This window comes from Sebastes umbrosus, chromosome 8 (genome assembly GCF_015220745.1).
Source record: "Sebastes umbrosus isolate fSebUmb1 chromosome 8, fSebUmb1.pri, whole genome shotgun sequence".
Classification (NCBI taxonomy): domain Eukaryota; kingdom Metazoa; phylum Chordata; class Actinopteri; order Perciformes; family Sebastidae; genus Sebastes; species Sebastes umbrosus.
Genome location: NC_051276.1, coordinates 13715360 through 13736530, shown reverse-complemented (window position 1 = coordinate 13736530; position 21171 = coordinate 13715360). Strand labels below are relative to the sequence as shown.

Genomic DNA, 21171 nt, shown 5'->3' with positions numbered 1-21171 from the left:
TGGGGACCTTTTTTATAGTCTAAGTGATTGTAGAATAATCATTTATATGCTGTCTGAGAAATATAATGGAGATTATATGATGATGGTGTGTTTTCCAACGACCAAAGTTCATGTTTTCCAGCCTTTATTGCCATCAAACTAGAATTTAAAGGGCTTTAAAAGTTTCAAATGGTCATTTAGATTGTTGTGAATCAATGCTAAAATATTCATATTTCATGTAATAATTCAAATGTGACGTGACAAAGTTTAAAGCTGGCTTTATGATGATGCTGGTGTAATCAAACAAATAGAAAGATGAGCCCACACTAACGCTGCCCTCATCCACAATGTTTCAATATAAAGTCATTATTGTTATTATTATTGTCAAATGTGGTAAAAAAAAAAAAAAAGGTCAGGTATAAACTCACCAGATCTCCGAGCATTTGATCTTCTTGCACAAAAGCAAACGCTGGCTGTGCATATTGCAAACAGAAGTAAGTATAAAAGACTCCTTTCTTTACATGTAGACTCCATGTCTTCTTCTGGTTCGGGAGTTTAAAACAGTCAAATGTTCATTTTATCGCAACATTCAAACGCGCCTGTAACTGTAAATGTAACGAATAAAAGTTTTTCTCTGATAAAAAATCGTTTCTTTTATCCAGATTTGGGCGCAAACGCCAGAAAGTACCCGAGAGGAAAGGGCAGCTCCGGTTTGACACTGATGAGATTACAGTCTGCAAAAGATCAGTGGGTTGGACACATTACCGGACAGACAGACGGACACTGACGATGGACATGGACATGGAGATTGATGTATCGTCCCGACAATTCGCGCGTAATGCGCAAAGACTAAAACAACTGAATGGTGGACACGATCATCGTTCCTTTTACGCATGAATCTCGCTTCCGTGTGACGCTCCTCCGGTGCGCGTCTCAAACAGCAGATGAGATGGAGAGAGGAGTGCAGGAACGTGGAGCCATTTAGAGCTCTAAGAGGATAACGAGCCTCTAATCCACCGACGCGCACTGGACACACAGATGGAGAGCACGTCTTGACGCAGAAGCACAAGAGGAGCCGCTCAACACACACTGTATACTGTGTGTGAGTAACAAAATGAAACAGGAAACATGAATGATATGAATAAAACAAAGGAAAAAACATGAAGCCAGGGCGGATTATGACAAACTGTTACTGCTAAATTAACCACAAAACATGTTCATAGGTATCAGAAAACCACAACATTTTGTATCATATCCTCCAAAAAAATGATCAACTGCTCTTTCCAAGGTCAAGAGTGAGCACTCAATGTGTATAGCTGTGCTTTAAAGGGACTATTTGTAACTTTCAGATATGCTTGTTAACAGCGACACCTGTGGCTGTTAAGTCAACGAAAGTCAGCGTCGGGTTCACGCTTGCTCTACATAGACATGAACGAGCATCGCTCAAAACAGTGAGGCGACACACGTCAGCTAAAACCACAATATCACTCTATATTTCAGCTGCTTGGCAGTAATGTTAGTCGACCAGACGGAGGTCTCTCCATGAATCACTGCTGATCCTAGTGTTGGCTTTTCCTGCCTCGGCGGAGGCTGAAGCAGCGGGGCTCCGCAGCGAGAAACATTATCGTCTCCGACTGCGCCCGGAGGGAACAGGGAAGACTGGTACCCGGTCGGAGACGACAACGTTTCTCGCTGCGGAGCCCCGTCACTTCACAAGACACGGAAAACCTCTGTTGGTCTGGAGGAGCTGCAGCATTTATTTCTTCACAAACATCCACTGTACATTCACTAGATATTCTCAGAGCTACTAACTCTTCTACAGTGTGGTGTGTGCGCACATGAACGTGAGGTGGAGCGAAAGAGCGAGAACGCGCGCGTTGTGTTGGCAAGTGAAGGCAAGCAGAGGAGCAGTCTGAACAGCGTAGCCACACGCGAGCGCGCATATGCGAGTGTGCATGGGATCCCAACCCGGTAGATTTATACGTGTAAAAAGTTACAAACAGTCCCTTTAAATGAGTGTTTTCCTGGAACATGAAGAAGATTTGAGGCAGAAAGACATATGATCTGTACGCAGATTGAGCCTCATGGTTTCTGGCTACGTTCATTTGTTTATCTGCTGCTGTGTTTCGGTCAAAACCTACTAAATCCCTAAAAACAGCAATGATGATAAACAACATCAAACACAAACTTTAAACAGCTGTAACAGCCATAATATTTTTTTGCAGCAATAATTAAACCATTAATCTTGTTATTTGCTCATCCATCCATAAGGGACCCTGTGTCACTTAACATAAAAAAGCATGCATTTGGGAGCAACATGACATAACATACTACAGCTGTTCCCTCTGGGGTTAAAAAGGTTATAAATATCACTAAATGTACATAGCATGCATTGTCAATACATCAGTGTACATTCCTCTCATCGTTTACACATATGGCTCTGAAGCACCTCTGCTACGCTGAGGTACAGAGTGGAACTGCTCTAATCTCCTTTGTAAACACACTAGTGGGGTGTGTGTGTGTGTGTGTGTGTGTGTGTGTATGTGTACAACAATGACCAAGGGGCAAAGCAATGAATCCATTAATTAATGTCCCCAAAAGCAATAGCTGTAGGCTACTCATTAATATGTGACTACAGCTGCCCAGCTGGTTATGTGTTATTTAGTGTGGTCTCACTCTGACACAAAGAAGTGAAGTTTGAACGAGAGGAGTGTGTGTCCGTGAGTGTGTGTGTAAATGTAAACTCACAACACAATGTGCGTGTGTGTGAGCGAGAGAGAGAAAGCAGTGTTTGCAGGAGAGCTCAGCCAAATCACTTCAGAGGCACTTTTCTTATCAAGGAGGGCCAAAGAAAGAAGGAGAGGACTGGGGACAATGGACACACAGTACCAGGCACCATTAACACTGATAAAGCACATTTTGTAAGTCAAAGTTTATTAGGGAGGTTTTGAAAATGCACTTTTATTCATTGCATGTCCTGCACAAATCAGCGTGGAGCAATGCTGTAGCTGGTAAATTGTCCCAAACTTTTCACCTGGAGATATTTTAAACTTTGTTTCTGATTTGTTTTATTATATTATATTATATTATATTATATTATATTATATTATAGGTACCACAGGAGAAAAAATCTAACCAGCACCCAGGAGGAAACAGGCTGATTTGTGAAGCCATTTTCATTTTCACTTTGCCATCTACTCATCTACTTAGACTTGATTTTCTGAGCCGGGCATATTCTAACTCCATACAAAAAGAGTATGTAGAACCTAGTAATTACTCAAGCCATCAATTTGCACAGAATAATTTGAAAATCCTTGAATCTAGTTTTGATCCAACATGTTTTGCCCTGACTCACACTGTCGGCTACTGAAAGCCTCTCCAAGAAGAAATTTAAGATAAATCTTTAGGGCCTGATGTTACCCTGAGGGACTGGCCCCGTACTTATAGAGATGGTAAACCCGGGAAAAAAAGTTTGGAAATTTGTGTTTGGTGGAATATTTCTCTGTTGTTACAATGCTAATTGGCATTGTATTTGACATCGTTGGAAAGCCTGTTTATTTACCTTCACAACTTGTAAGGATCATTTGTGGGATGAGCAGCACAGCTGATTATGTGGGTAGCGCCCAAATTCTCTGCCAATGCTAAACAGTGTATTCTCCTACTATGCTGATTGTTGCACCAATCAAGTAACGGCTTTTGTTGGGGGCAGTGTCATGGTGTGGGGCGGCATCTCCCTCACTGGCAAAACAAAGCTTGTCATCATTAAAGGCCATCTCAATGCAGGGAGATATCGGGATGAGATTCTGCAGCCAGTGGCGATCCCACAGAGCCGGGGTTATCACAGACTAACTCCACAATGTGGGAGGAGAGAGAATGGAACGGCCTGCCAAGAGTCCAGACCTCAACACAATTCAACACTTGTGGGATCAGCTTGGGCGTGCTGTACGTGTTAGAGTGACCAACACAACCATGCTGGCTGACCTGCAATGAATCCTGGTTGAGGAATGGAACGCCATCCCACAGCAACATGTGACCAGGTTGGTGACCTGCATGAGGAGGAGGTGCCAGGCTGTTGTGGCTGCGTATGGATCTTCCACCGATACTCAGGCTCTTGACAGTGTATTAAATGAAAAGTGTAAAATTGCCAATACGTCTTGTTTGTTACTTGTTACTGATAGAGAGTTCAATCATCCAATCCACCAAACAACTCAAAACAAGAGTCAATACCAACACGAGAATACACTGTTAACCATTGGCAGAGCATTTTGCCAATTCTTCTTGGGCGCTCCCCACAAATGCATGATCCCATCATTGTGAAGGTAAATAAACAGGCTTTCCAACGATGTAAAATGCAATACCAATTAGCATTGTAAGAACAGGGTGAAAAGCACAGCAAGGAACTCACTGTTATATACTGGCATGGACTTATGGAAAGATGTCCCAGTGTGCATCAAAGTCAGAGTAGATGTAGACCTTTTCATTGCCATTCTGTTGCTAGGGCAACAGCTTTGGTCCGAGTTTACTTCCTGTCAGCCAATGCATTAACAAACATTGCAGGAAACAGGGGCGCATTGAAATGTTTATGTTGTCAAGTTTGTGTAGGAGTTTAGAACATGTGAGGTTATATTGACTTGTGTTTAGTAGCTTGATGTTTGTTTTATATTTTATAGCATTTTACATTGCAATTGTAATTTATTGAAACTAGATTGATGTTACAGATGTGATGATGAGTGTATGTAAAATTATGTAGTGTCTTAACAGCTCCACATTGACTAAGGTTTCATGGTTTCATGTCTGTTTTTTTAATACCCAAAATAAAAAATGAATCAATCAACCCCAAGTAGTTTTACATGTTCATTGTATTATATATTAATCATCATTCTTATAATGACTCCTTCGGTACAGTAACACAGTTCATTCCACCCATTCATCAAACCCCCTCTGACAGCGTGTATTGTAAAGGTTAATGGTGATATTAGGCCAAGACTGATTGAAGGTGAATATCTAACTAAGACATAGATCACAGGACATGATTTCATCCCCATGAGTGAGGTTATTTATGATATGACATGACAGCTCTTATATATGACCACCATGTTTTAATTGCAATTGTAAATTGCTGCATTTATATAGTACTTTACAATGCCTCTCTCTCACACACAAACTGATTGCAGTGAGTTATCGTGCAAGATGTGTTTATAAGAAGTATATAGATATTATATACACACACTATAATGTACTTGTAAGCTGCGATAAGGATATTTTTAACTGTTTATTAATGTATTTGTCAACGACACTGCTGATGTATAAATAGAATGACTATGCAATGACATGATATTAATATAACATACAAATATGTAAGCATATGTAATGTCTTCATAGGAGAAGTTATAATCGTTGACAAATACATCAATAAACACTTAAAATGTTCTTATCTCTGTGTTATAGACAAATAATCAACTAATATAATACTTATAAATGTGTGCTGGTGTTGTCCACCTTCATGATATGCAGCTATCAGTTTACCAAAGATAAGAAAAGCAAAGAAAAACAATCACACCACCAATCAAAGACCTTCAGAACAAATAAAACATTATATTAATCTTATTGCATGATGCAATGTCTTCATTTCTATTCAACTTGACTTCATCCTCCTCCACCTTCACATGTGTTACTTGTATTTGTCATACAGTATACTCTCTGGGTCACAGAGTCAAAATGTGATGTGGTTATTCCAGTTTCTTGCTATTATCAACTGATCACAAAATATATTACACAAACAGCCGGAGCAGTTCCACCTCTGCAGAGGCCAAAGTGAGATACAATAAGTGAAATATTATCACTGTTTTAGAGAAACTCTACACTGTGTTAAGTGTCAAGTTATAGTGAACAGCGAGTAAAACATTATCAACAAAAGCAACAAAACAACTGAAGGTTGCAATGTAAAAATCCAAGGCAATATTATAGCCTAATATGTGCACAAATCTAAAATAGAAACAGAATAAAACTTGTAAGACTAGGGCTGTCAATCGATTCAAATATTTAATGGTGATTAATCAAATGATTGTCCATGATTAATTGCAAATTAATCACACATTTTTTATCTCTTCAAAATGTACCATTAAGTACATATAAGTATTTAATACTCTTATCAACATGGTAGTGGGCAGCTTGCAAATGTATGTAAATATTTCTTATTGGAAATCAATTAACAATACAAAACAATGACAAATATTGTCCAGAAACCCTCAGCATAAACAATATGCTCAAATCATAACATGGCAAACTGCAGCCCAACAGACAACAACAGCTGTCAGTGTGTCAGTGTGCTGACTTGAATATTACTTGCCCCAAACTGCATGTGATTATCATAAAGTGGGCATGTCTGTAAAGGGGAGACTCGTGGGTACCCATAGAACCCATTTACATTCACATTTCAGGGATCATTTCAGGGATCATTTCAGGGATCTCGATAACGTAACAACTGAGGCTGATCGTGACCAAAGACTAACACACAAATATTTAGTGAAATCATGAGCGGTGTCCGAGATGATGGTCACTGTGTTGCATGAATGGGGAACTCACTGGTTCCATCTCCTGGACAAACACAAACACACAGGACACGACGGAGAGACTGAGGAGGAACAGTCACAGAAAGAGAAACCGAAGCACTGGCAGGTGCAGCCATAACCCAAACCAAATAATATATTTACACATAACATTGACACACTAACAACCAGTCCATCTATCTCTATTTCTAGGAAACACACTGACTCAAACCAAGAGGGAAGCTTTCATGTTAGCCTCGTCCAAGTAAATACATTATTTGTTGCTTTTTAATTAAATTAAAAACAAGTAAATAAACCAGACTGGTGGTTTAGAAAATTGTTTCTCTCAATGAGAAGAACAACTGCCTGTAGTCAGAGGCATGTGACATGATTTGTTGGATATTTGGAGAACTAATTTGTTCTTTCTCACCACACTACACAGATCATTACACATATCAAGATAAATTGATTTTAGTCGTTATTTACATCAGCAGTTTTGTCCTTTCGCACGTGCTGTCACACCCCAACCACAAAAACTTTAGAAAAATCTGTTTTACATATTAACACATTGAAGACATATTTCACACCACATCGCAAAGGTATAATAATCATAACAATGAATAAAAATAATCATAGTGCTGCATTCATTTCACGTCTGTAAGTCGTTGTATTTAAACAAGAGGTATCAGAAAATGTTACTCTGGTGTGAGCACTACTGAAGTGCTGCTAAATGCTGTAAATGTGTAACACATTGATAACAGCTGTGGTAAATAGTGTCCACTAGTGGCAGCATTTGAGTCCTACATGCACATGTGTTTGAGCAGTCTGCACATCTGGAGGTTTGTAATCTGCATTAGAAATCAGTGAATGTAATGTTCTTCCCCCTGAAATCAGACATTTGACACAGCCACCTAGCGGGCAGAAATGTCACACTCATTACAAAACTGGAGACAAACATCATGGAGTAAATGGTCTGTTTGACCTCATCTTAACATCTCAGAGCCAACTCCCAGTGGTCCAGCCCAGCAGACGGCTTCCACTCTCTCAGCTCCCGGAGCCTGATCGCTCTCACCCCCCGAGGCTCCAGCAGCACCAGAGTACACATGGTGTGGATTACTTTCTAAGCACCAATGTGGCTCCCCACAATCATCCATCCACCACCCTAATCCATGAATAGCAACAAAATCATCAGCAAAGGAACTTCTTACTTACTTACTTACTTACTTACAGTTTACTTCCTGTAAAAAAGTTTATCTCTTACGAGTAACATGACAAAGGAAATCATGGGCAATCATTTTTGGTTATTTTCTTAATGGTAACATCCCATTCTAAATATTAATTTGATGCACGTCCACATCTTTCAGTGAATCCAAAGAGCCCACCATGGCTAAAGGGGACTTTGAGGGCTTAAAGGTGATCAGTTTCTCCTTCCCCTGAGCCATCACACTAGCAGTTGCTGGGGAAATTCACAAGCTGTCTGATATTGTACATCTACCTGGCATGATTAAAACAAGACTAAAGGTCTACAGCAGTGGCGGACTCAGGCTGTCTGAGAGGCAGCGAGCACAAAGAATAAAAAGGGCACCAGCTGCATGCCGTGGGGCACCAGTGCACAGAAAGTTTTAGAGCAGCCTATATGGCACTGCATCATGTTTTTCTCCATTTTAAGGGCACCCTAGAGGGCACTGCATCACATTTTATCCACTGGAAAGTCACCCAGAGGGCACTTTATCATGTCTTATCTACCATGGGGTCATCCAAGAGGTCACTTTTGCTGCGGTTTCTTCGAACAGGGGGGAACCAATGCCCCCCTTTAGTCCTGCCGTGGTCGACAGCTATGCTAATGGCTCTCTGAGGCTGTATTTAGGCACAGCATTGCTTTGAACTAAATGCTGTCATATCGGCATGCTAACACACTCATAATGACAATGCTAACGTGCTGATGTTTAGCTAGTATATGTTTACCACCTTGGTTTGGCATGTTAACATGCTAACATTTGCTAATTAGCACAAAACACAAAAAGCTGAGGCTGACTAGAATGTCATTTTGCAGTTTAGTCATATTGGAGGAATTGTAATTTTGACCTGATGATGGCACTAGATGAAAAGTTAAGGAATCGCCAAAGGGGGACATGCATATGAGTACCAAAATTCATGGCAATTGATCTAATAGTTGTTGAGACATATCATTCAAAAACACGAACGTCAAACTAATGATGGCACTACATGAAAAGTCGGGATCACCAAAGTCATTAGGATTCATCCTCTGGGAATCATAATTGATGATGTTCACAAAGTGAAAACTTTGACCTGCTGGTGGCGCTAGAGAAAAAGTCAGGTTTTCACCAAAGTTGCTAGGATTCATCCTCTGGGGACCATGAGTTTCTGTACAAAATTTAATGGCAAACCATCCAATAGTTGTTGAGATATCACAGTTTGGACCGACGGACCAACATTGCCATCCATGCTTCTATAGCTCAGTTAAAAACCAGCTCAGATTCTCTCCTCCCTCTAAGTATGAGATTAAAATGTGTAAATGTAGAAAACAGGACTACAGGACACATTATCACCCATTCTCCTTGTCAGCGTGGAGAGTCAGGATATTCTTTTTTCTGCTAATTACTACACCGGCAGCAGCGTCCCAAATCAGACGTCTAACCCAGCTGTCAACTCCACCCCTCCCATAACTGGGGCTGCAGGTTCATGTTGGTCGATAATGACGGGTGAAATGACCTGTGCAATTAGCCCCGTTACATTGTGAGTCAAACTGAGCCCCAAAAATGGCTGACAGATTCAATTGCAGATCGGCCCCCGATTAGCCCTCATGCCTTGCAAGAAGGGGAAAGGACATCTGTTTGGTGTATTTGCTGCTTGCAAGGCTGTAATTGCTTGAGGATGAGGTATTTCCATTCAGTTAAGAGAGCGGTTCAGGGGAAAGAGAAGCCTCTTCTGACTGATTAGAACTCTTACTTCTGAAAACACAACTGTTATTCTGCATGACTTTACAGTTACAGCATATCTGGATGCTCAGATGGTTTTTGCATGTTCGGTGTACTCAAGTGATTACAATACAATGTGGCTAACATGCACTGACACAAACATGATTCACCATGAAACACTACACTTCAAGGCTGCATGGATTATTTACATATGCTGTACACATGCATGTGGCTATACAGTATATATTTCACATCAACCTTGTCAAGGTAAACTACCTTAGAGGAGACAACTTTATTTAGTTCTGCTAGAGAGCAATCATTTCTCTTCTTCCTGCAACGATTTTGCTGGAAGAAAGTGTGGGTGTACCAGAAACAGTGGTGCATTTAACCCGTAATAATCACTGTAGAAGAAGAGTGAAAGTGAAGGATTTGTTTGCAGCGATTCTGCATCTAAACACTTGAACTGAAGTCATCTTGATCATCTCCATATAACTGAACTGGACCTTGTTCCATCTGGACTCTGAATCACATATGATCATGTGGTAAACATTATCATAGATATATACTATTTGTTCTGCTTACCCTGAACAAAGAGTCGTAAAACATTACAGCTGTGTGAGTGCAGTTAGTCTCACTGTGGCGACGACTAACGTGAAATAAACAACTTCTAACTGCTCTTGGAAGGAGAACACTTGACACGTTGGGCCTTGTTTATAGAGATAGATACGGCGTGTGAAGGAAGCAAAATCCCTCAACAATGTTTCTGTTCCTCTCTCTTGAGTTTTCTCTCTTTTCTTACCCTCCATCTGTTTGCCTTTCTTTCTCTCCCCTTTTACCCTTTGTATTCTCTGCAGACATATCCCCTTTTCCACTCTTTGACCTGCAGGGCCCGAGGGGTCAAGTCATCATTTTGACTATTATATTATATTATATTAAGAGCTTTCTCTTCATTGCGTTTTCAAATGTTCTAATGCATTTCTTTGTCATAAAAAATCAAATTGCTGCTGTTTGAAAGGTGCTGTGACACTAAATAAACCTTCCTTGCCTTAAGCTCCTTAACCACTTCACAGTACCACAGTACCACTACAGACTCGTAGTAAACCTGCAAAATGACGCTGAAAAAAATGTTCAGGTGTTTTTATTTTAATTATTTTCTTTCGATGACCAACATGTAATTCAAGAAATAAGAACAATATTTCGTCCATCAAACATGACATCATTTAACGTATTTAAGAGGAGATTATAGCTGAATGTGTTTCAATAGGCCTTACAGACCCAGATCAGCAACAACTCCCCAAGAACCTTAGAACAACCTGATGGACATGGAAAGAAACCAAAGGAAAGTCCATTCAAAGAGCGATCCCTTCTCCTCGGACGGCTGTGCGCGTGTGTGTGTGTATGAGTATATGCAATAGTAATTATGTCCCAATCCCAATGTCCCCCCTAAGGCCTTAAGCCTTGAACATGAACAGGGACTTGACTGACGTCACCTGGTAAATGGTTGGTACGAATGGGACAGCACATTGCAGCGACATGTCATGTTACCTTTACGACACAAATTGTGGGTTTCTATTTTACATTTTTCCTGCCTATTTCGATGTCTTCCAGGCTCTCCTTTATGAGACTAGAGTCAACTGTCAAAAAATCTATTTACTTATTTTTGTCAAACTTCATTCAGTAAAATTACAAGAAACTGTTGATGAATAAACCAGCTGTGTAATTTAGTCTAATGCTTGCATTAATCTGATTTCATGTGTTTTTTATGTACCATCTTAAATCCTTAATGTTAATGTTTCGGTGTAAATTTAAATATGCCTGGCTGAACACCTGTTTGCCGTCCTTTTTGTTTCCCCTAGTAACCCTGTGTTTAATGTCACAACGCTATGAATTATGAATGATTCCCTCAGGCAAAATCTGCTGAATTGTGGACTTACAGAAAGTGTTCAGAAACGGCTCAAAACGTCTGCGAGGGAGCCCTCAAGGACTTGACAATATGACAGTGGGACATCCCTAGCCCCCCCCCGGACTTTGTGGGAACGCGCCTCAAAGTCTGTGAGTGTGGACATTGGGATTGGGCCTATATCTTTGTGAGAACCAGTTCCAGTTTTACACCAGAAAAGGCTCATAAACTCCTCAGATCACTTCCACTCATTTTTGCTCTGGTTTCAATCATTAAACACACACACACCCACACACACACATATTTGCGTTGTTGTGTCCTCTAATAAAACTATAGAGACAGAGATGAATAATAATGTAATTTGACACAATGAATACATAAGAAGGAATTTACTTTATAGTCTCATTGACATTCTTTCAGTGAAGAATGGAGGAAGCTGTTGTTGGGCTGAGGCCACAATGTGATTTAATCTGCAGCTTCATTCAAAGTGAAGTTCTGAGTTTCCTATTGACACCCACTATGGCTGGTTTACAGCCCGGGCTCCCAAAGGCAGTTATTTAATTTGTTTAACAGGATCACTAACAAAACACATGTGCAAGAAGCTGATCCATGTACAGTTTGTTGCGTGTCTCTGCAACATTATATCAGCAAACATTTGAAAATCTTTAAAGAATGTATGAGCCAATTCCACTGATTTCAACACTATTTAAACCTGCAGCAGGCACAATGTTTTTGGCATCATTGGGCAAGAATTTCATAATAACCTTTCAGCATATTGTAATTCAAGTGTTCTGAGAGATAACTATACTTCTGCACCTCCTCATGGCTTTGTTTTCAGGCTTTAAAAAAATCTAACCTATAACGGGAGACTTTGGCCAATCAAAGGTCATTTCCGAGAGAGCGTTCCTATTGGCTGTGCTCCGGCTGGTGGGCGGTGCTTGGTATTTCCTCAACAGATCTCAACATGGCTGCCGGGTCACAAACTTGCTCATTTTACAGCTAAACAGTACACTACAAGATGTTTCTGAAAACATTTGAGGTGAGAAATAGGCATTACAGTAACAGAATTTTGATTCATATTTGATCAGCCCTGCCTAGTTTGACCGTTTCATTGGAGTTTGTAAGTGATTGACAGCTGGCTCTCATAAATGGCCACTGGACGGCAGACTCCAGATCAGCTCTGACTGGTTGTTTACCTCTGGTCTGTGAAGTCTTGCAGATGCCATTAGGAGCACCAGAGGACACCGGAGGACACAGAGGCACATGACATTTTTCAGATAACCTGTCTCATGCACTACTGTCATGATATAGCGACCGTTTTATAAACCTTTTTTTAATCATGTTTGCTCCATATACCCACTGCAGCTTTAACGTGTCTTTAAAATGTTCTTTTTCCTTTTGAGTCAGTGGTTCTTAAAATGTTGCTTAAAAGTTTTGCCAAAGAAATCTAATAAAATGACACTTTCACACTTTAAATCTCAGATTATACAAAACCAAACCAAAATAACATTTTCTACTGCATGGCAAAATTCCCATTCAAACACCAAATTGCTGTAATGGATATCAGCTCAGACTCCCCTTGATGTTAAATGTAGTCTGCTGCTCATCAACTGCAAAACAACGAGATTTCAAGCGCTCTGTGGTTATAAGTAGCAACACAATGTACTCAGTCTGTTTTGACTGTCTGATTAGAAACACGTTTCTCATCCAATATCAACCAAACACTATAAAAGCAGGATGTGGAATCAGGAGTATTGTTAGTGGAAAGTGTGAAACTCCTCTCTCCTTCCCTCTCAGCCATCTCAGTACACAGACTGAGCCTCTTTCATAACGTCACTCCTCTCTGCCCTCACCAACGCTGGACCTGTAACTTCAACCAAGAGTTTGGACTCCATCCCTCTGTGTAGTCTACATGGGTGCTGTGTTAGTAAAACAAGATTTCCTCACTTTAGAAACATAACTACAGCTTTATTTGTATACGGTATTCACTTTTAAATTGTGTCATTTAATTATTAATAAATGTATTCTACACTGTGTAGTGTATTCTGTATGTTATCACGAACACACAATATTTAGTGCGTCAGCCCTATGTGAATGAGTGTAGCAGACAACAAGACATGCTATTAAGATAAGATGGAGTTCATTGTCCAAAAGGAAATTTGTCTTAGACACATACAGTATCAGCTATTAAGAAATAGAAAATACTGTGACAGTCATCATAATAGTTATGACTTGTGGAAGTAACAAAAATGAATTGATAAAAATGGTGGTGATGAAAATGCATGGGACTTGAAAAATAGAAAAATAGAGTGATAAATGAATGACCTGCATCCAACTTCTTTGATAATTCTTGGGACAAAGAAAAAGGGCTGTTGCATATGTCTGAGTGGATATGAAGATGTGAATAACATCACTCCTCTGCCCTCACCAACTCTGGACCTGGACTTCAACCATGAGTTTGGTCTCCATCCCCTCTGTGTAGTCTACATGGGTGGAGACAGGAAGAGGCAGAGGATGGACCATCAGACGTCACCAATGCCTCCTGTTAGACCTCTCCTTCTCCTCCTCAAGGCTCAGTCAGGATTGATGGTGAGAGGGTGATGAGCAGGAGTCAGTGGAGCTGTGCATACTGAATGAAAACCTGCAAACTGGGAGTATTTTTTGTTGGATTTGCAAAACAACTTCAGAGGGAAAGTCTGCATTTTTGCGCTTCTGCATTTGTGGTTTCTTGCTCCTTGGATGTTGCTCCACGGTGCAGCGCGTTTGCCAGCTGGCATGTGAGTGATAGCGTGCAGTTTACAGTAAGCTGCGCATGCAATAAAACACTCCTCTTCTTCTTTCACCATGCTGTTAATCGCCAGATGATACCTGTTGATTTTGCATCGCGCCATGTCCTTCTGTCGGACCGAGCTGGACAATGAAGTTATGGGATAGCCTGACCACTTGTTTGGTCCTGCTGAGCTCCGTGCACGGCAGCCGGCTGCTCCGGAGCAGACGACCGCAGTCCGAGTCCGAGTCCGCCGAGAGGAGAGGACGATTCGGGGAGAGTCCTCTGGAGCTCCCTCCGGTTCAGGTTCAGGTCCGCCTGTCTGTCTCCTCCCCGGACATCAGTCGCTCTGAGGCGGATACAGAGGACTGGGAAGAGACGCTGGCTGGAGGAGGAACATGTAAGAAAACTGTGGGTTTTTTTATGGAGTGCCCAAAGTGCCAAAAAGTCATTGCACTCTGCAGGCTTGATGAGTCTGTGACAAATAACAGCATTGTTATCTGTGTCAAATGGAAAACATACTTCAAGATTTTCACCGAATTAATTGCTAAATTTAAAACATCTGGCCTTTTCCATTGGCTTATTTTCAGTTCAGAAAAAAACACAATGTTTAGACCGAAGTTTATTTATTTATTTATCAATTTAAAAAGAATCCCCATTAGATGATACCAATGGCACCAGCTAGTCTTCCTGGGGTCAGAAATCAAGTACATTACATTTATATCACATACATACTATATACAACATCATATTTGTGTTACACTAATAACATTCAAATTTTCCAAACATATATCAATTTCACATTCATACACAATCTAATAAGAGAACTGTGGGGTTTTTTTATGGAGTGCCCAAAGTGCCAACAAGTCATTGCACTCAGCAGGCTTGCTGAGTTTTGACAAATAGCATCATTGCTATCTGTGTCAAATAGAAAACACACGTGGATCCGGCCTTTCTATTGACTTATTTTCACTTCAGAAAAAAACACAATGTTTTGACTGAAGTTGATACTAAACAACTTATTCAGAAGGATTTCAGAGTGCAAGATCCAGTTATTGAAACATTTGCAATGGTTTCATCTTGGCTTCTTCTTATGGGCCTGCCTCACTCAGAGCTATGTTGGATTTTGATGTTATTACTTTCTTCATACCTTTCTCACAGCTTATAGGCTAAAACACCCACAACATGCTTGTTTGTTTTGGACAGAATTAAATGATGGTATGTAGGTTGGCAACTAACAAGTATTTTTTATCAATTAATCAAATATATTTTCGAATGGTTCTTTAGTTTATAAAATTTTAATAATGTAAATGTAAAAATACATGTTTCAATTTCCGAAAGCCCAAGGTGACATCTTCAGATGACTCGTTTTGTCAGTCAAAAACCTCATCATACTCAATTTATTAACCACAAAGGACAAAGTAAAACAGCAAGTCTTAACTGAGAAGTTGGAACCAATGAATGTTTGGATTTTTGCCAATAATTGTTAATTCATTTTCTGTAAATCCCATATTTTAGCTCTAGTATGTGCCACGAGGCTACTTAGTGGCATCTGTATCTTTAAAGCTTCAGTAGGCAGCAAGTTTTTGGCATCATTGGGCAAAAATTCCATAATAACCTTTCAGCATATTGTAACTCAAGTGCTCTGAGAGAAAACTATAGACTTCTGCTCCTCCTCATGGCTCTGTTTTCAGGATTTAAAAAATCTAGCCCTTGATGGAAGACTTTGACCAATCACAGGTCATTTCAGAGAGAGAGGGTTCCTATTGGCTGTGCTCCGGCTGGTGGGCGTTGCTTGGTATTTCCTCAACAGATGTCAACATGGCTGCCGGGTCACAAACGTTCTCATTTTACAGCTAAACAGTACACTACAAGATGTTTGTAAAAACATTTGAGGCGAGAAAATAGGCATTATAGTAACAGAATATTGATTCATATTTGATCAGTGCTGCCTAGTTTGACCGTTTCATTGGAGTTCGCGAGTGATTGACAGCTGGCTCTCATAGATGGCAACTGGACGGCAGACTCCAGCTTGGCTATGACTGGTTGTTTTCCTCCGGTCTGTGAAATCTTGCAGATGCCATTAGGAGCACCGGAGGACACAGAGGCACACACATTTTTTTTCAGATTACCTGTCATGCACTACTGTCAGGATATAGTTTTATAAAAATAACTTTTTTTTAATCATATTTGTTCCATTTCTACCCACTGCAGCTTTAATGCTACTAGTCCACTCAAATATGTCTACAACAGTCTGGTACATAAATAAGAATGGTATCTATTTGTAACGTGGATGAATCAGTTCAAATGGAATTCTTCTGCAAAAAAACACACACACACCCATGTGTACTATTTCCGCTTTTGCATGTGTAGCTTCTGACACAACACCATCTGTTCAATAGCCAGAGTGAGTGATGAGTTAGAGTGAAACAATATGTGCTGTCCAATATGATACGCCCTTGTAAGAGAGCCATTTTCTCTTGATGTGTTTCAGACGCCATGGAGGAGCCCCCACCAAACGAGTTTGAAGATGTGGTGGACTTCATCAAAGTGACCATCAGTAGAATACGTCGTTCCTCCTCATCCACCTTGTCCTCATCTACCTCCTCCACCACCTCCTCCCCCTCCAAAGAAGACCTGAGCAGCCAGACTCGACACAGAAGGGAGAGGAAGAAAGGGGCGAGCCAGCGGAGCGGAGGAGGAAGAGGAAGAGCTAGAGGAGGAGGACAGGGCTGTGTGCTCAAACAGATCATCCTCAATGTGACGGACCTCGGTCTGGGCTACCGCTCCAGCGAGGAAATGATATTCAGGTACTGCTCCGGACCCTGCAGGAAGTCCGAGACCAACTACGACAAAATCCTTTACAACCTCGCTCATAACAGGAGGCTTCCTCCCAAAGACACGCCCCCTCAGGCTTGCTGTCGGCCAATAGCGTTTGACGATGACCTCTCATTTCTGGACGACAACCTCGTCTACCACACCGTGAGGAAGCACTCTGCCAGGAGATGTGGTTGTGTGTAGGAGTGTGAGGTGGCTTTGTGTAGTTTTACATTCACTCACACTTTGAAGTATAATGTTGAGTGTTTTTTCTTCCGATTTATCTCACTGTGAGGAAAATTTCAGACGTTGTATGCGGCCACGCGTGACTTGAGTCCACCGGTAAAGGAATAGGTAAGGAGAGGAGGTGGCGTTGCTACAGTTTTTACCCCAAAGCAATGATCCTCTTCTTCCTCCATTAAAATATCCACAATTTCCTTTACAGTTTACAACTTATATCGCTAATATGTTTATGAGATTTTAAACGTCTCCATGGATACTCAACCTAAAGGACTGAAATCAGTCCGGCTCAATGGATGAGACTCTTTCTGTCTACTGTATAGCACATACAGTATGTTACATCGAAGAAGTTATACACGTATGAAATGTATTTATGAAATCTTGAATTTATTAACTTATTGATATTTATTTTGTTTTTATAAAAGGAATACATGTTATTTATTATTGTAATGTGATGTCTCAGAGTGTGCCAAAGGTTTAAGTCAAAGAAGTTTATGGTTTATTTCCATATAAAAGCAGTAAAATACCGGGTGGTTTACGTTGCAAAATGATCTTTTAGGCGCCCTGTGGAGTTGTCTTGTAAACAAAGTTATGTGTGCATTCAGTGTTTCTCACTATGTTGTGTATCCTTGAGGTCTAACAAAAGAGTTTAATACATTTTCTTCCTCGTAAAACATTTGCAAAGCCGATTTTTGAAAAGATGTATTTTAAATCGTGCATTGTTTACATTCATGTTCACAAGCTTGCAGTCTTCTTCTTGAACTATTTTATAATTTTTCTAACATTGTAATGGCCTGCTATCTTGGTCAGGTCTCCCTCGAAAACGATTTTAATCTCAAGTGACTTCCTGGTTAAATAAATAAAAAATAAATTCTTCTTTGCCTTTGCATTGCTACGTTGCTTGTTACCGGGGACCCCCTGTTAAAAATATTGCTCTATAGCACTACTAGTGGTCGAAAACTCCACAGGGTACCTTTAAAGTTTTTCTTCACAGGAAAACCTTCCTCAGTATCTTGGCGTTTACAATGTTCTACAACTTTAGTGTCATTTGACTGCATTGTTGCCTGTTTTTGTTTTTAATTAACAAAGTGAGAGAAGCTATATCAAAACATTAGTTCTCATGATTAGAAGAATAGTTGTTTATTCACTGCTAATTTCATGTCCTCCTCTCAGATGAATTGCTGTGTTAGTAAAACAAGATTTCCTCACTTTAGAAACATAACTACAGCTTTATTTTTATACGGTATTCACTTTTAAATTGTGTCATTTAATTATTAATAAATGTATTCTACACTGTGTAGTGTATTCTGTATGTTATAACGAACACACAAGATTTAGTGTTTCAGCCCATTGTGGATGAGTTTAGCAGACAACAAGACATGCTATTAAGATAAGATGGAGTTCATTGTCCCGAAGGAAATTAGTCTATAATATATACTGTAACATAGTCAGCATAATAGTTATGAGTTGTGGAAGTAACACAAATTAATTGGTAAAAATGGAGGTGATGAAAATGCATGTGAATTGAAAAATAGAGTGATAAATTAACAATTGATTTGATTAATTTAAAATATTAGTGATATGATGAAAACAGAGTCATGTTTCATGTTTCATTTCCCCCATCTTACATTCATCATTTACAATATAAAATTGCCATTTATCATTTAAGGAAAGTGGCCTCAAGGGTGGGAGTAACAAAAAAGAATTGAAGAAAAGGAAAGTGATGGAAATGCGTATGACTTAATGATGGAAGTGATGAAAATGTATGTGAATTGAAAAAAATAGTGATAAATTGTCAATTGATTTGATAAACCTGATTGCCATTTTATTTGAAACAGTGTTGATCTGATAATCAACTGTCAACCATTCATCATTCACAAGACCCAGCTGACGTTTACAGCACACAATTTTTGTTATTTCCGCCCAAAATGTCAGTCAAAAACAGGCGAATGTCTGCACAAAGTCAAGAGTAGAGCGGTTCGCTGAGTGGGCGTTTTCTTTTTTTTTTGATAGGGTGGAAACGATCCTCCGACACGCAGAAAAAAACTCAGTTTCCAAAAATTACACCATACGGTTTTACATAAACTTGACATTGATCAATAACGAGTAAAGTAACAGAAATTAATCACTCTATTTCTGTCACTTTTAGTGTAAAAGAGGGAGAGGAACAAGAGAGCAATGGCGCATTAGGGATTTACCTTTGTAATAATGGATGAATAGAATCTGATCTTATCAAATGACAGGAACAGGCATTTAACACAGAAGAGTATCCGTACCTACAGTAAAGTATAATACCTATAGTAAGAATAAAAGGAAGGTGAGACGGACAGTGAGGGATTGAGGCTAGATGGATGAAAGATGGGTGTTACAACATAAAGAAAACAACATGGAAGACTGAGCCATAAGAGCTAAGGTGTATGTTGGCAGAGAGAGGGAGGACAATGAAAAGACAGTATGATTAAAAGGTGGCGAACATCCAGAGAAGACAATGATGTAGGAGCTGGAGAACATGAGAAGAGATGATGTGTCTTGCTTAACTAATGTGTGTGGTCGATATCTGATCCATCCCCTGCTCTCTCACATTTCACAGCCCTTCCTCTGCCTGTCTCCGGAGCTGTGAGTCAGTGCAGCCTGGTTCAACAACTAAACTGGGCTAGCCAAGTCTCTCTTATTTTCTTATGCAACTCATTATCTCTATAAACGATTCTGTGATTCTCTGTGAGACATTTTGCAACCAGAGCTGATACACCAGTCAAGCTCAGAGCCAGTGATTAATACAGTTTGACAGCTGGGGTTTCACTGTTTGCTTAGCTTTACAGTTCTACTCTGCCGGCAATAGGAAACTTGAAATCATGAAGATGTTTATGTCCCTGTTCTTGGAATTTTGTTCTATTGGATGTTGAACACATGGCACCATAGCAACATTATGATAGTAAAAATCTGCAGCCAGTAACTTTGGTATGAACCCGGTTACCCGCAATATCAATATTTTCATAAAACGAAAATGATCTTAAAGGTGCTCAATACAGAATTCAGAGCATATCTAGTGCCTCAACATGGTGGTGGCTCGCAGCTAACGGTGCTATCAGCGCCAACAATATGAGAACAACGGCATTGCTGACAGAGCTAAAAGCGTAAACCTGGGTGGAACCCGAGGGTGGGTGCTACGCTTCTGCAACGTCGCCATCGGTTGGGACGACGTTATCAGCTGTAACCGCCATATGAGAGCAGAACGTTCAACAAAGCACAGAGAAGCTCTGATTACAACAGACACAGAGGGAGAGTGACTTCATTCTCTGCTCAGGTAGACATTACTCCTCTATATCTTTACATAGCAAATAGTTGTTTGATGCTATTAATGCTCTTTAAATTAAATTGAGTGCCAGGTTGAATTTTCTTTTGAACTTCCTCACTTAGAAATGCAGTAAACATAGAGTGAGTCAACACATTCCACAGCCATTACTTCTATTTCTCCTCCTCATTCATTTAGTTTCCAAGCCACAGATGCTCCAGTTGTACTGAAGGATTAGAGTCAAAAACCTATTGCATAAACATTTTTAAAAACATAACACCCACAGTGCAGCTTGGCCAAACGTAGACTTTAGTCTAACGGCTATTATGGGACCAATTAAACATATTCCTGAGTTAACCATGTCAGTGCCAAACCGTTATTGGCCCCACTGTTGAAAATAAACACAACAAGTTCATCAGCTTTAGTTGTGGACACCAGAGGAAACCATTAGGGCTACCTGACAGTCAGAGGATAGTGTCATTAGTCAGATGAGTCGCCTGCTCTTTTGTTAACGGTGTCAGAGGAGCTTGTAATGAAGGATAAAGTTCCACCGGAGTGTAATACAACCCAAGTGTTAGCGGTTAAGGAAGTGGTGTTCCCAACAGGTGCTAAATACTGGCACAACTGTACGTGTTGACACATTCATGTTACAGTAAGAACTTCAAAGGGCTGGTTCACCTATAATACTA

The 21171-nt window shown here is 40.1% G+C and overlaps 2 protein-coding genes across 3 annotated transcripts in view; one reads left to right on the top strand and one right to left on the bottom strand.

Annotated features, from left to right (window-relative positions):
• The window catches only part of LOC119493665 (pikachurin), a 32723-nt gene extending 31763 nt beyond the window's left edge, over window positions 1-960 (bottom strand). For both annotated transcript variants that reach the window (XM_037779159.1, XM_037779160.1), the window contains exon 1: window positions 408-960. In XM_037779159.1, coding sequence (XP_037635087.1) covers window positions 408-513 — 106 coding nt within the window. In that variant the 5' untranslated portion in view covers window positions 514-960. The remainder of the gene's footprint in view (window positions 1-407) is intronic.
• A 12400-nt stretch (window positions 961-13360) lies between these two features.
• LOC119493666 (glial cell line-derived neurotrophic factor-like) lies at window positions 13361-18508 on the top strand. The gene is made up of 2 exons (XM_037779161.1): window positions 13361-14533; window positions 16628-18508. The coding sequence occupies exons 1-2, from the start codon at window positions 14284-14286 to the stop codon at window positions 17152-17154; spliced, it is 777 nt and encodes a 258-aa protein (XP_037635089.1). The 5' UTR covers window positions 13361-14283; the 3' UTR covers window positions 17155-18508.
• Window positions 18509-21171: the final 2663 nt, after the last annotated feature.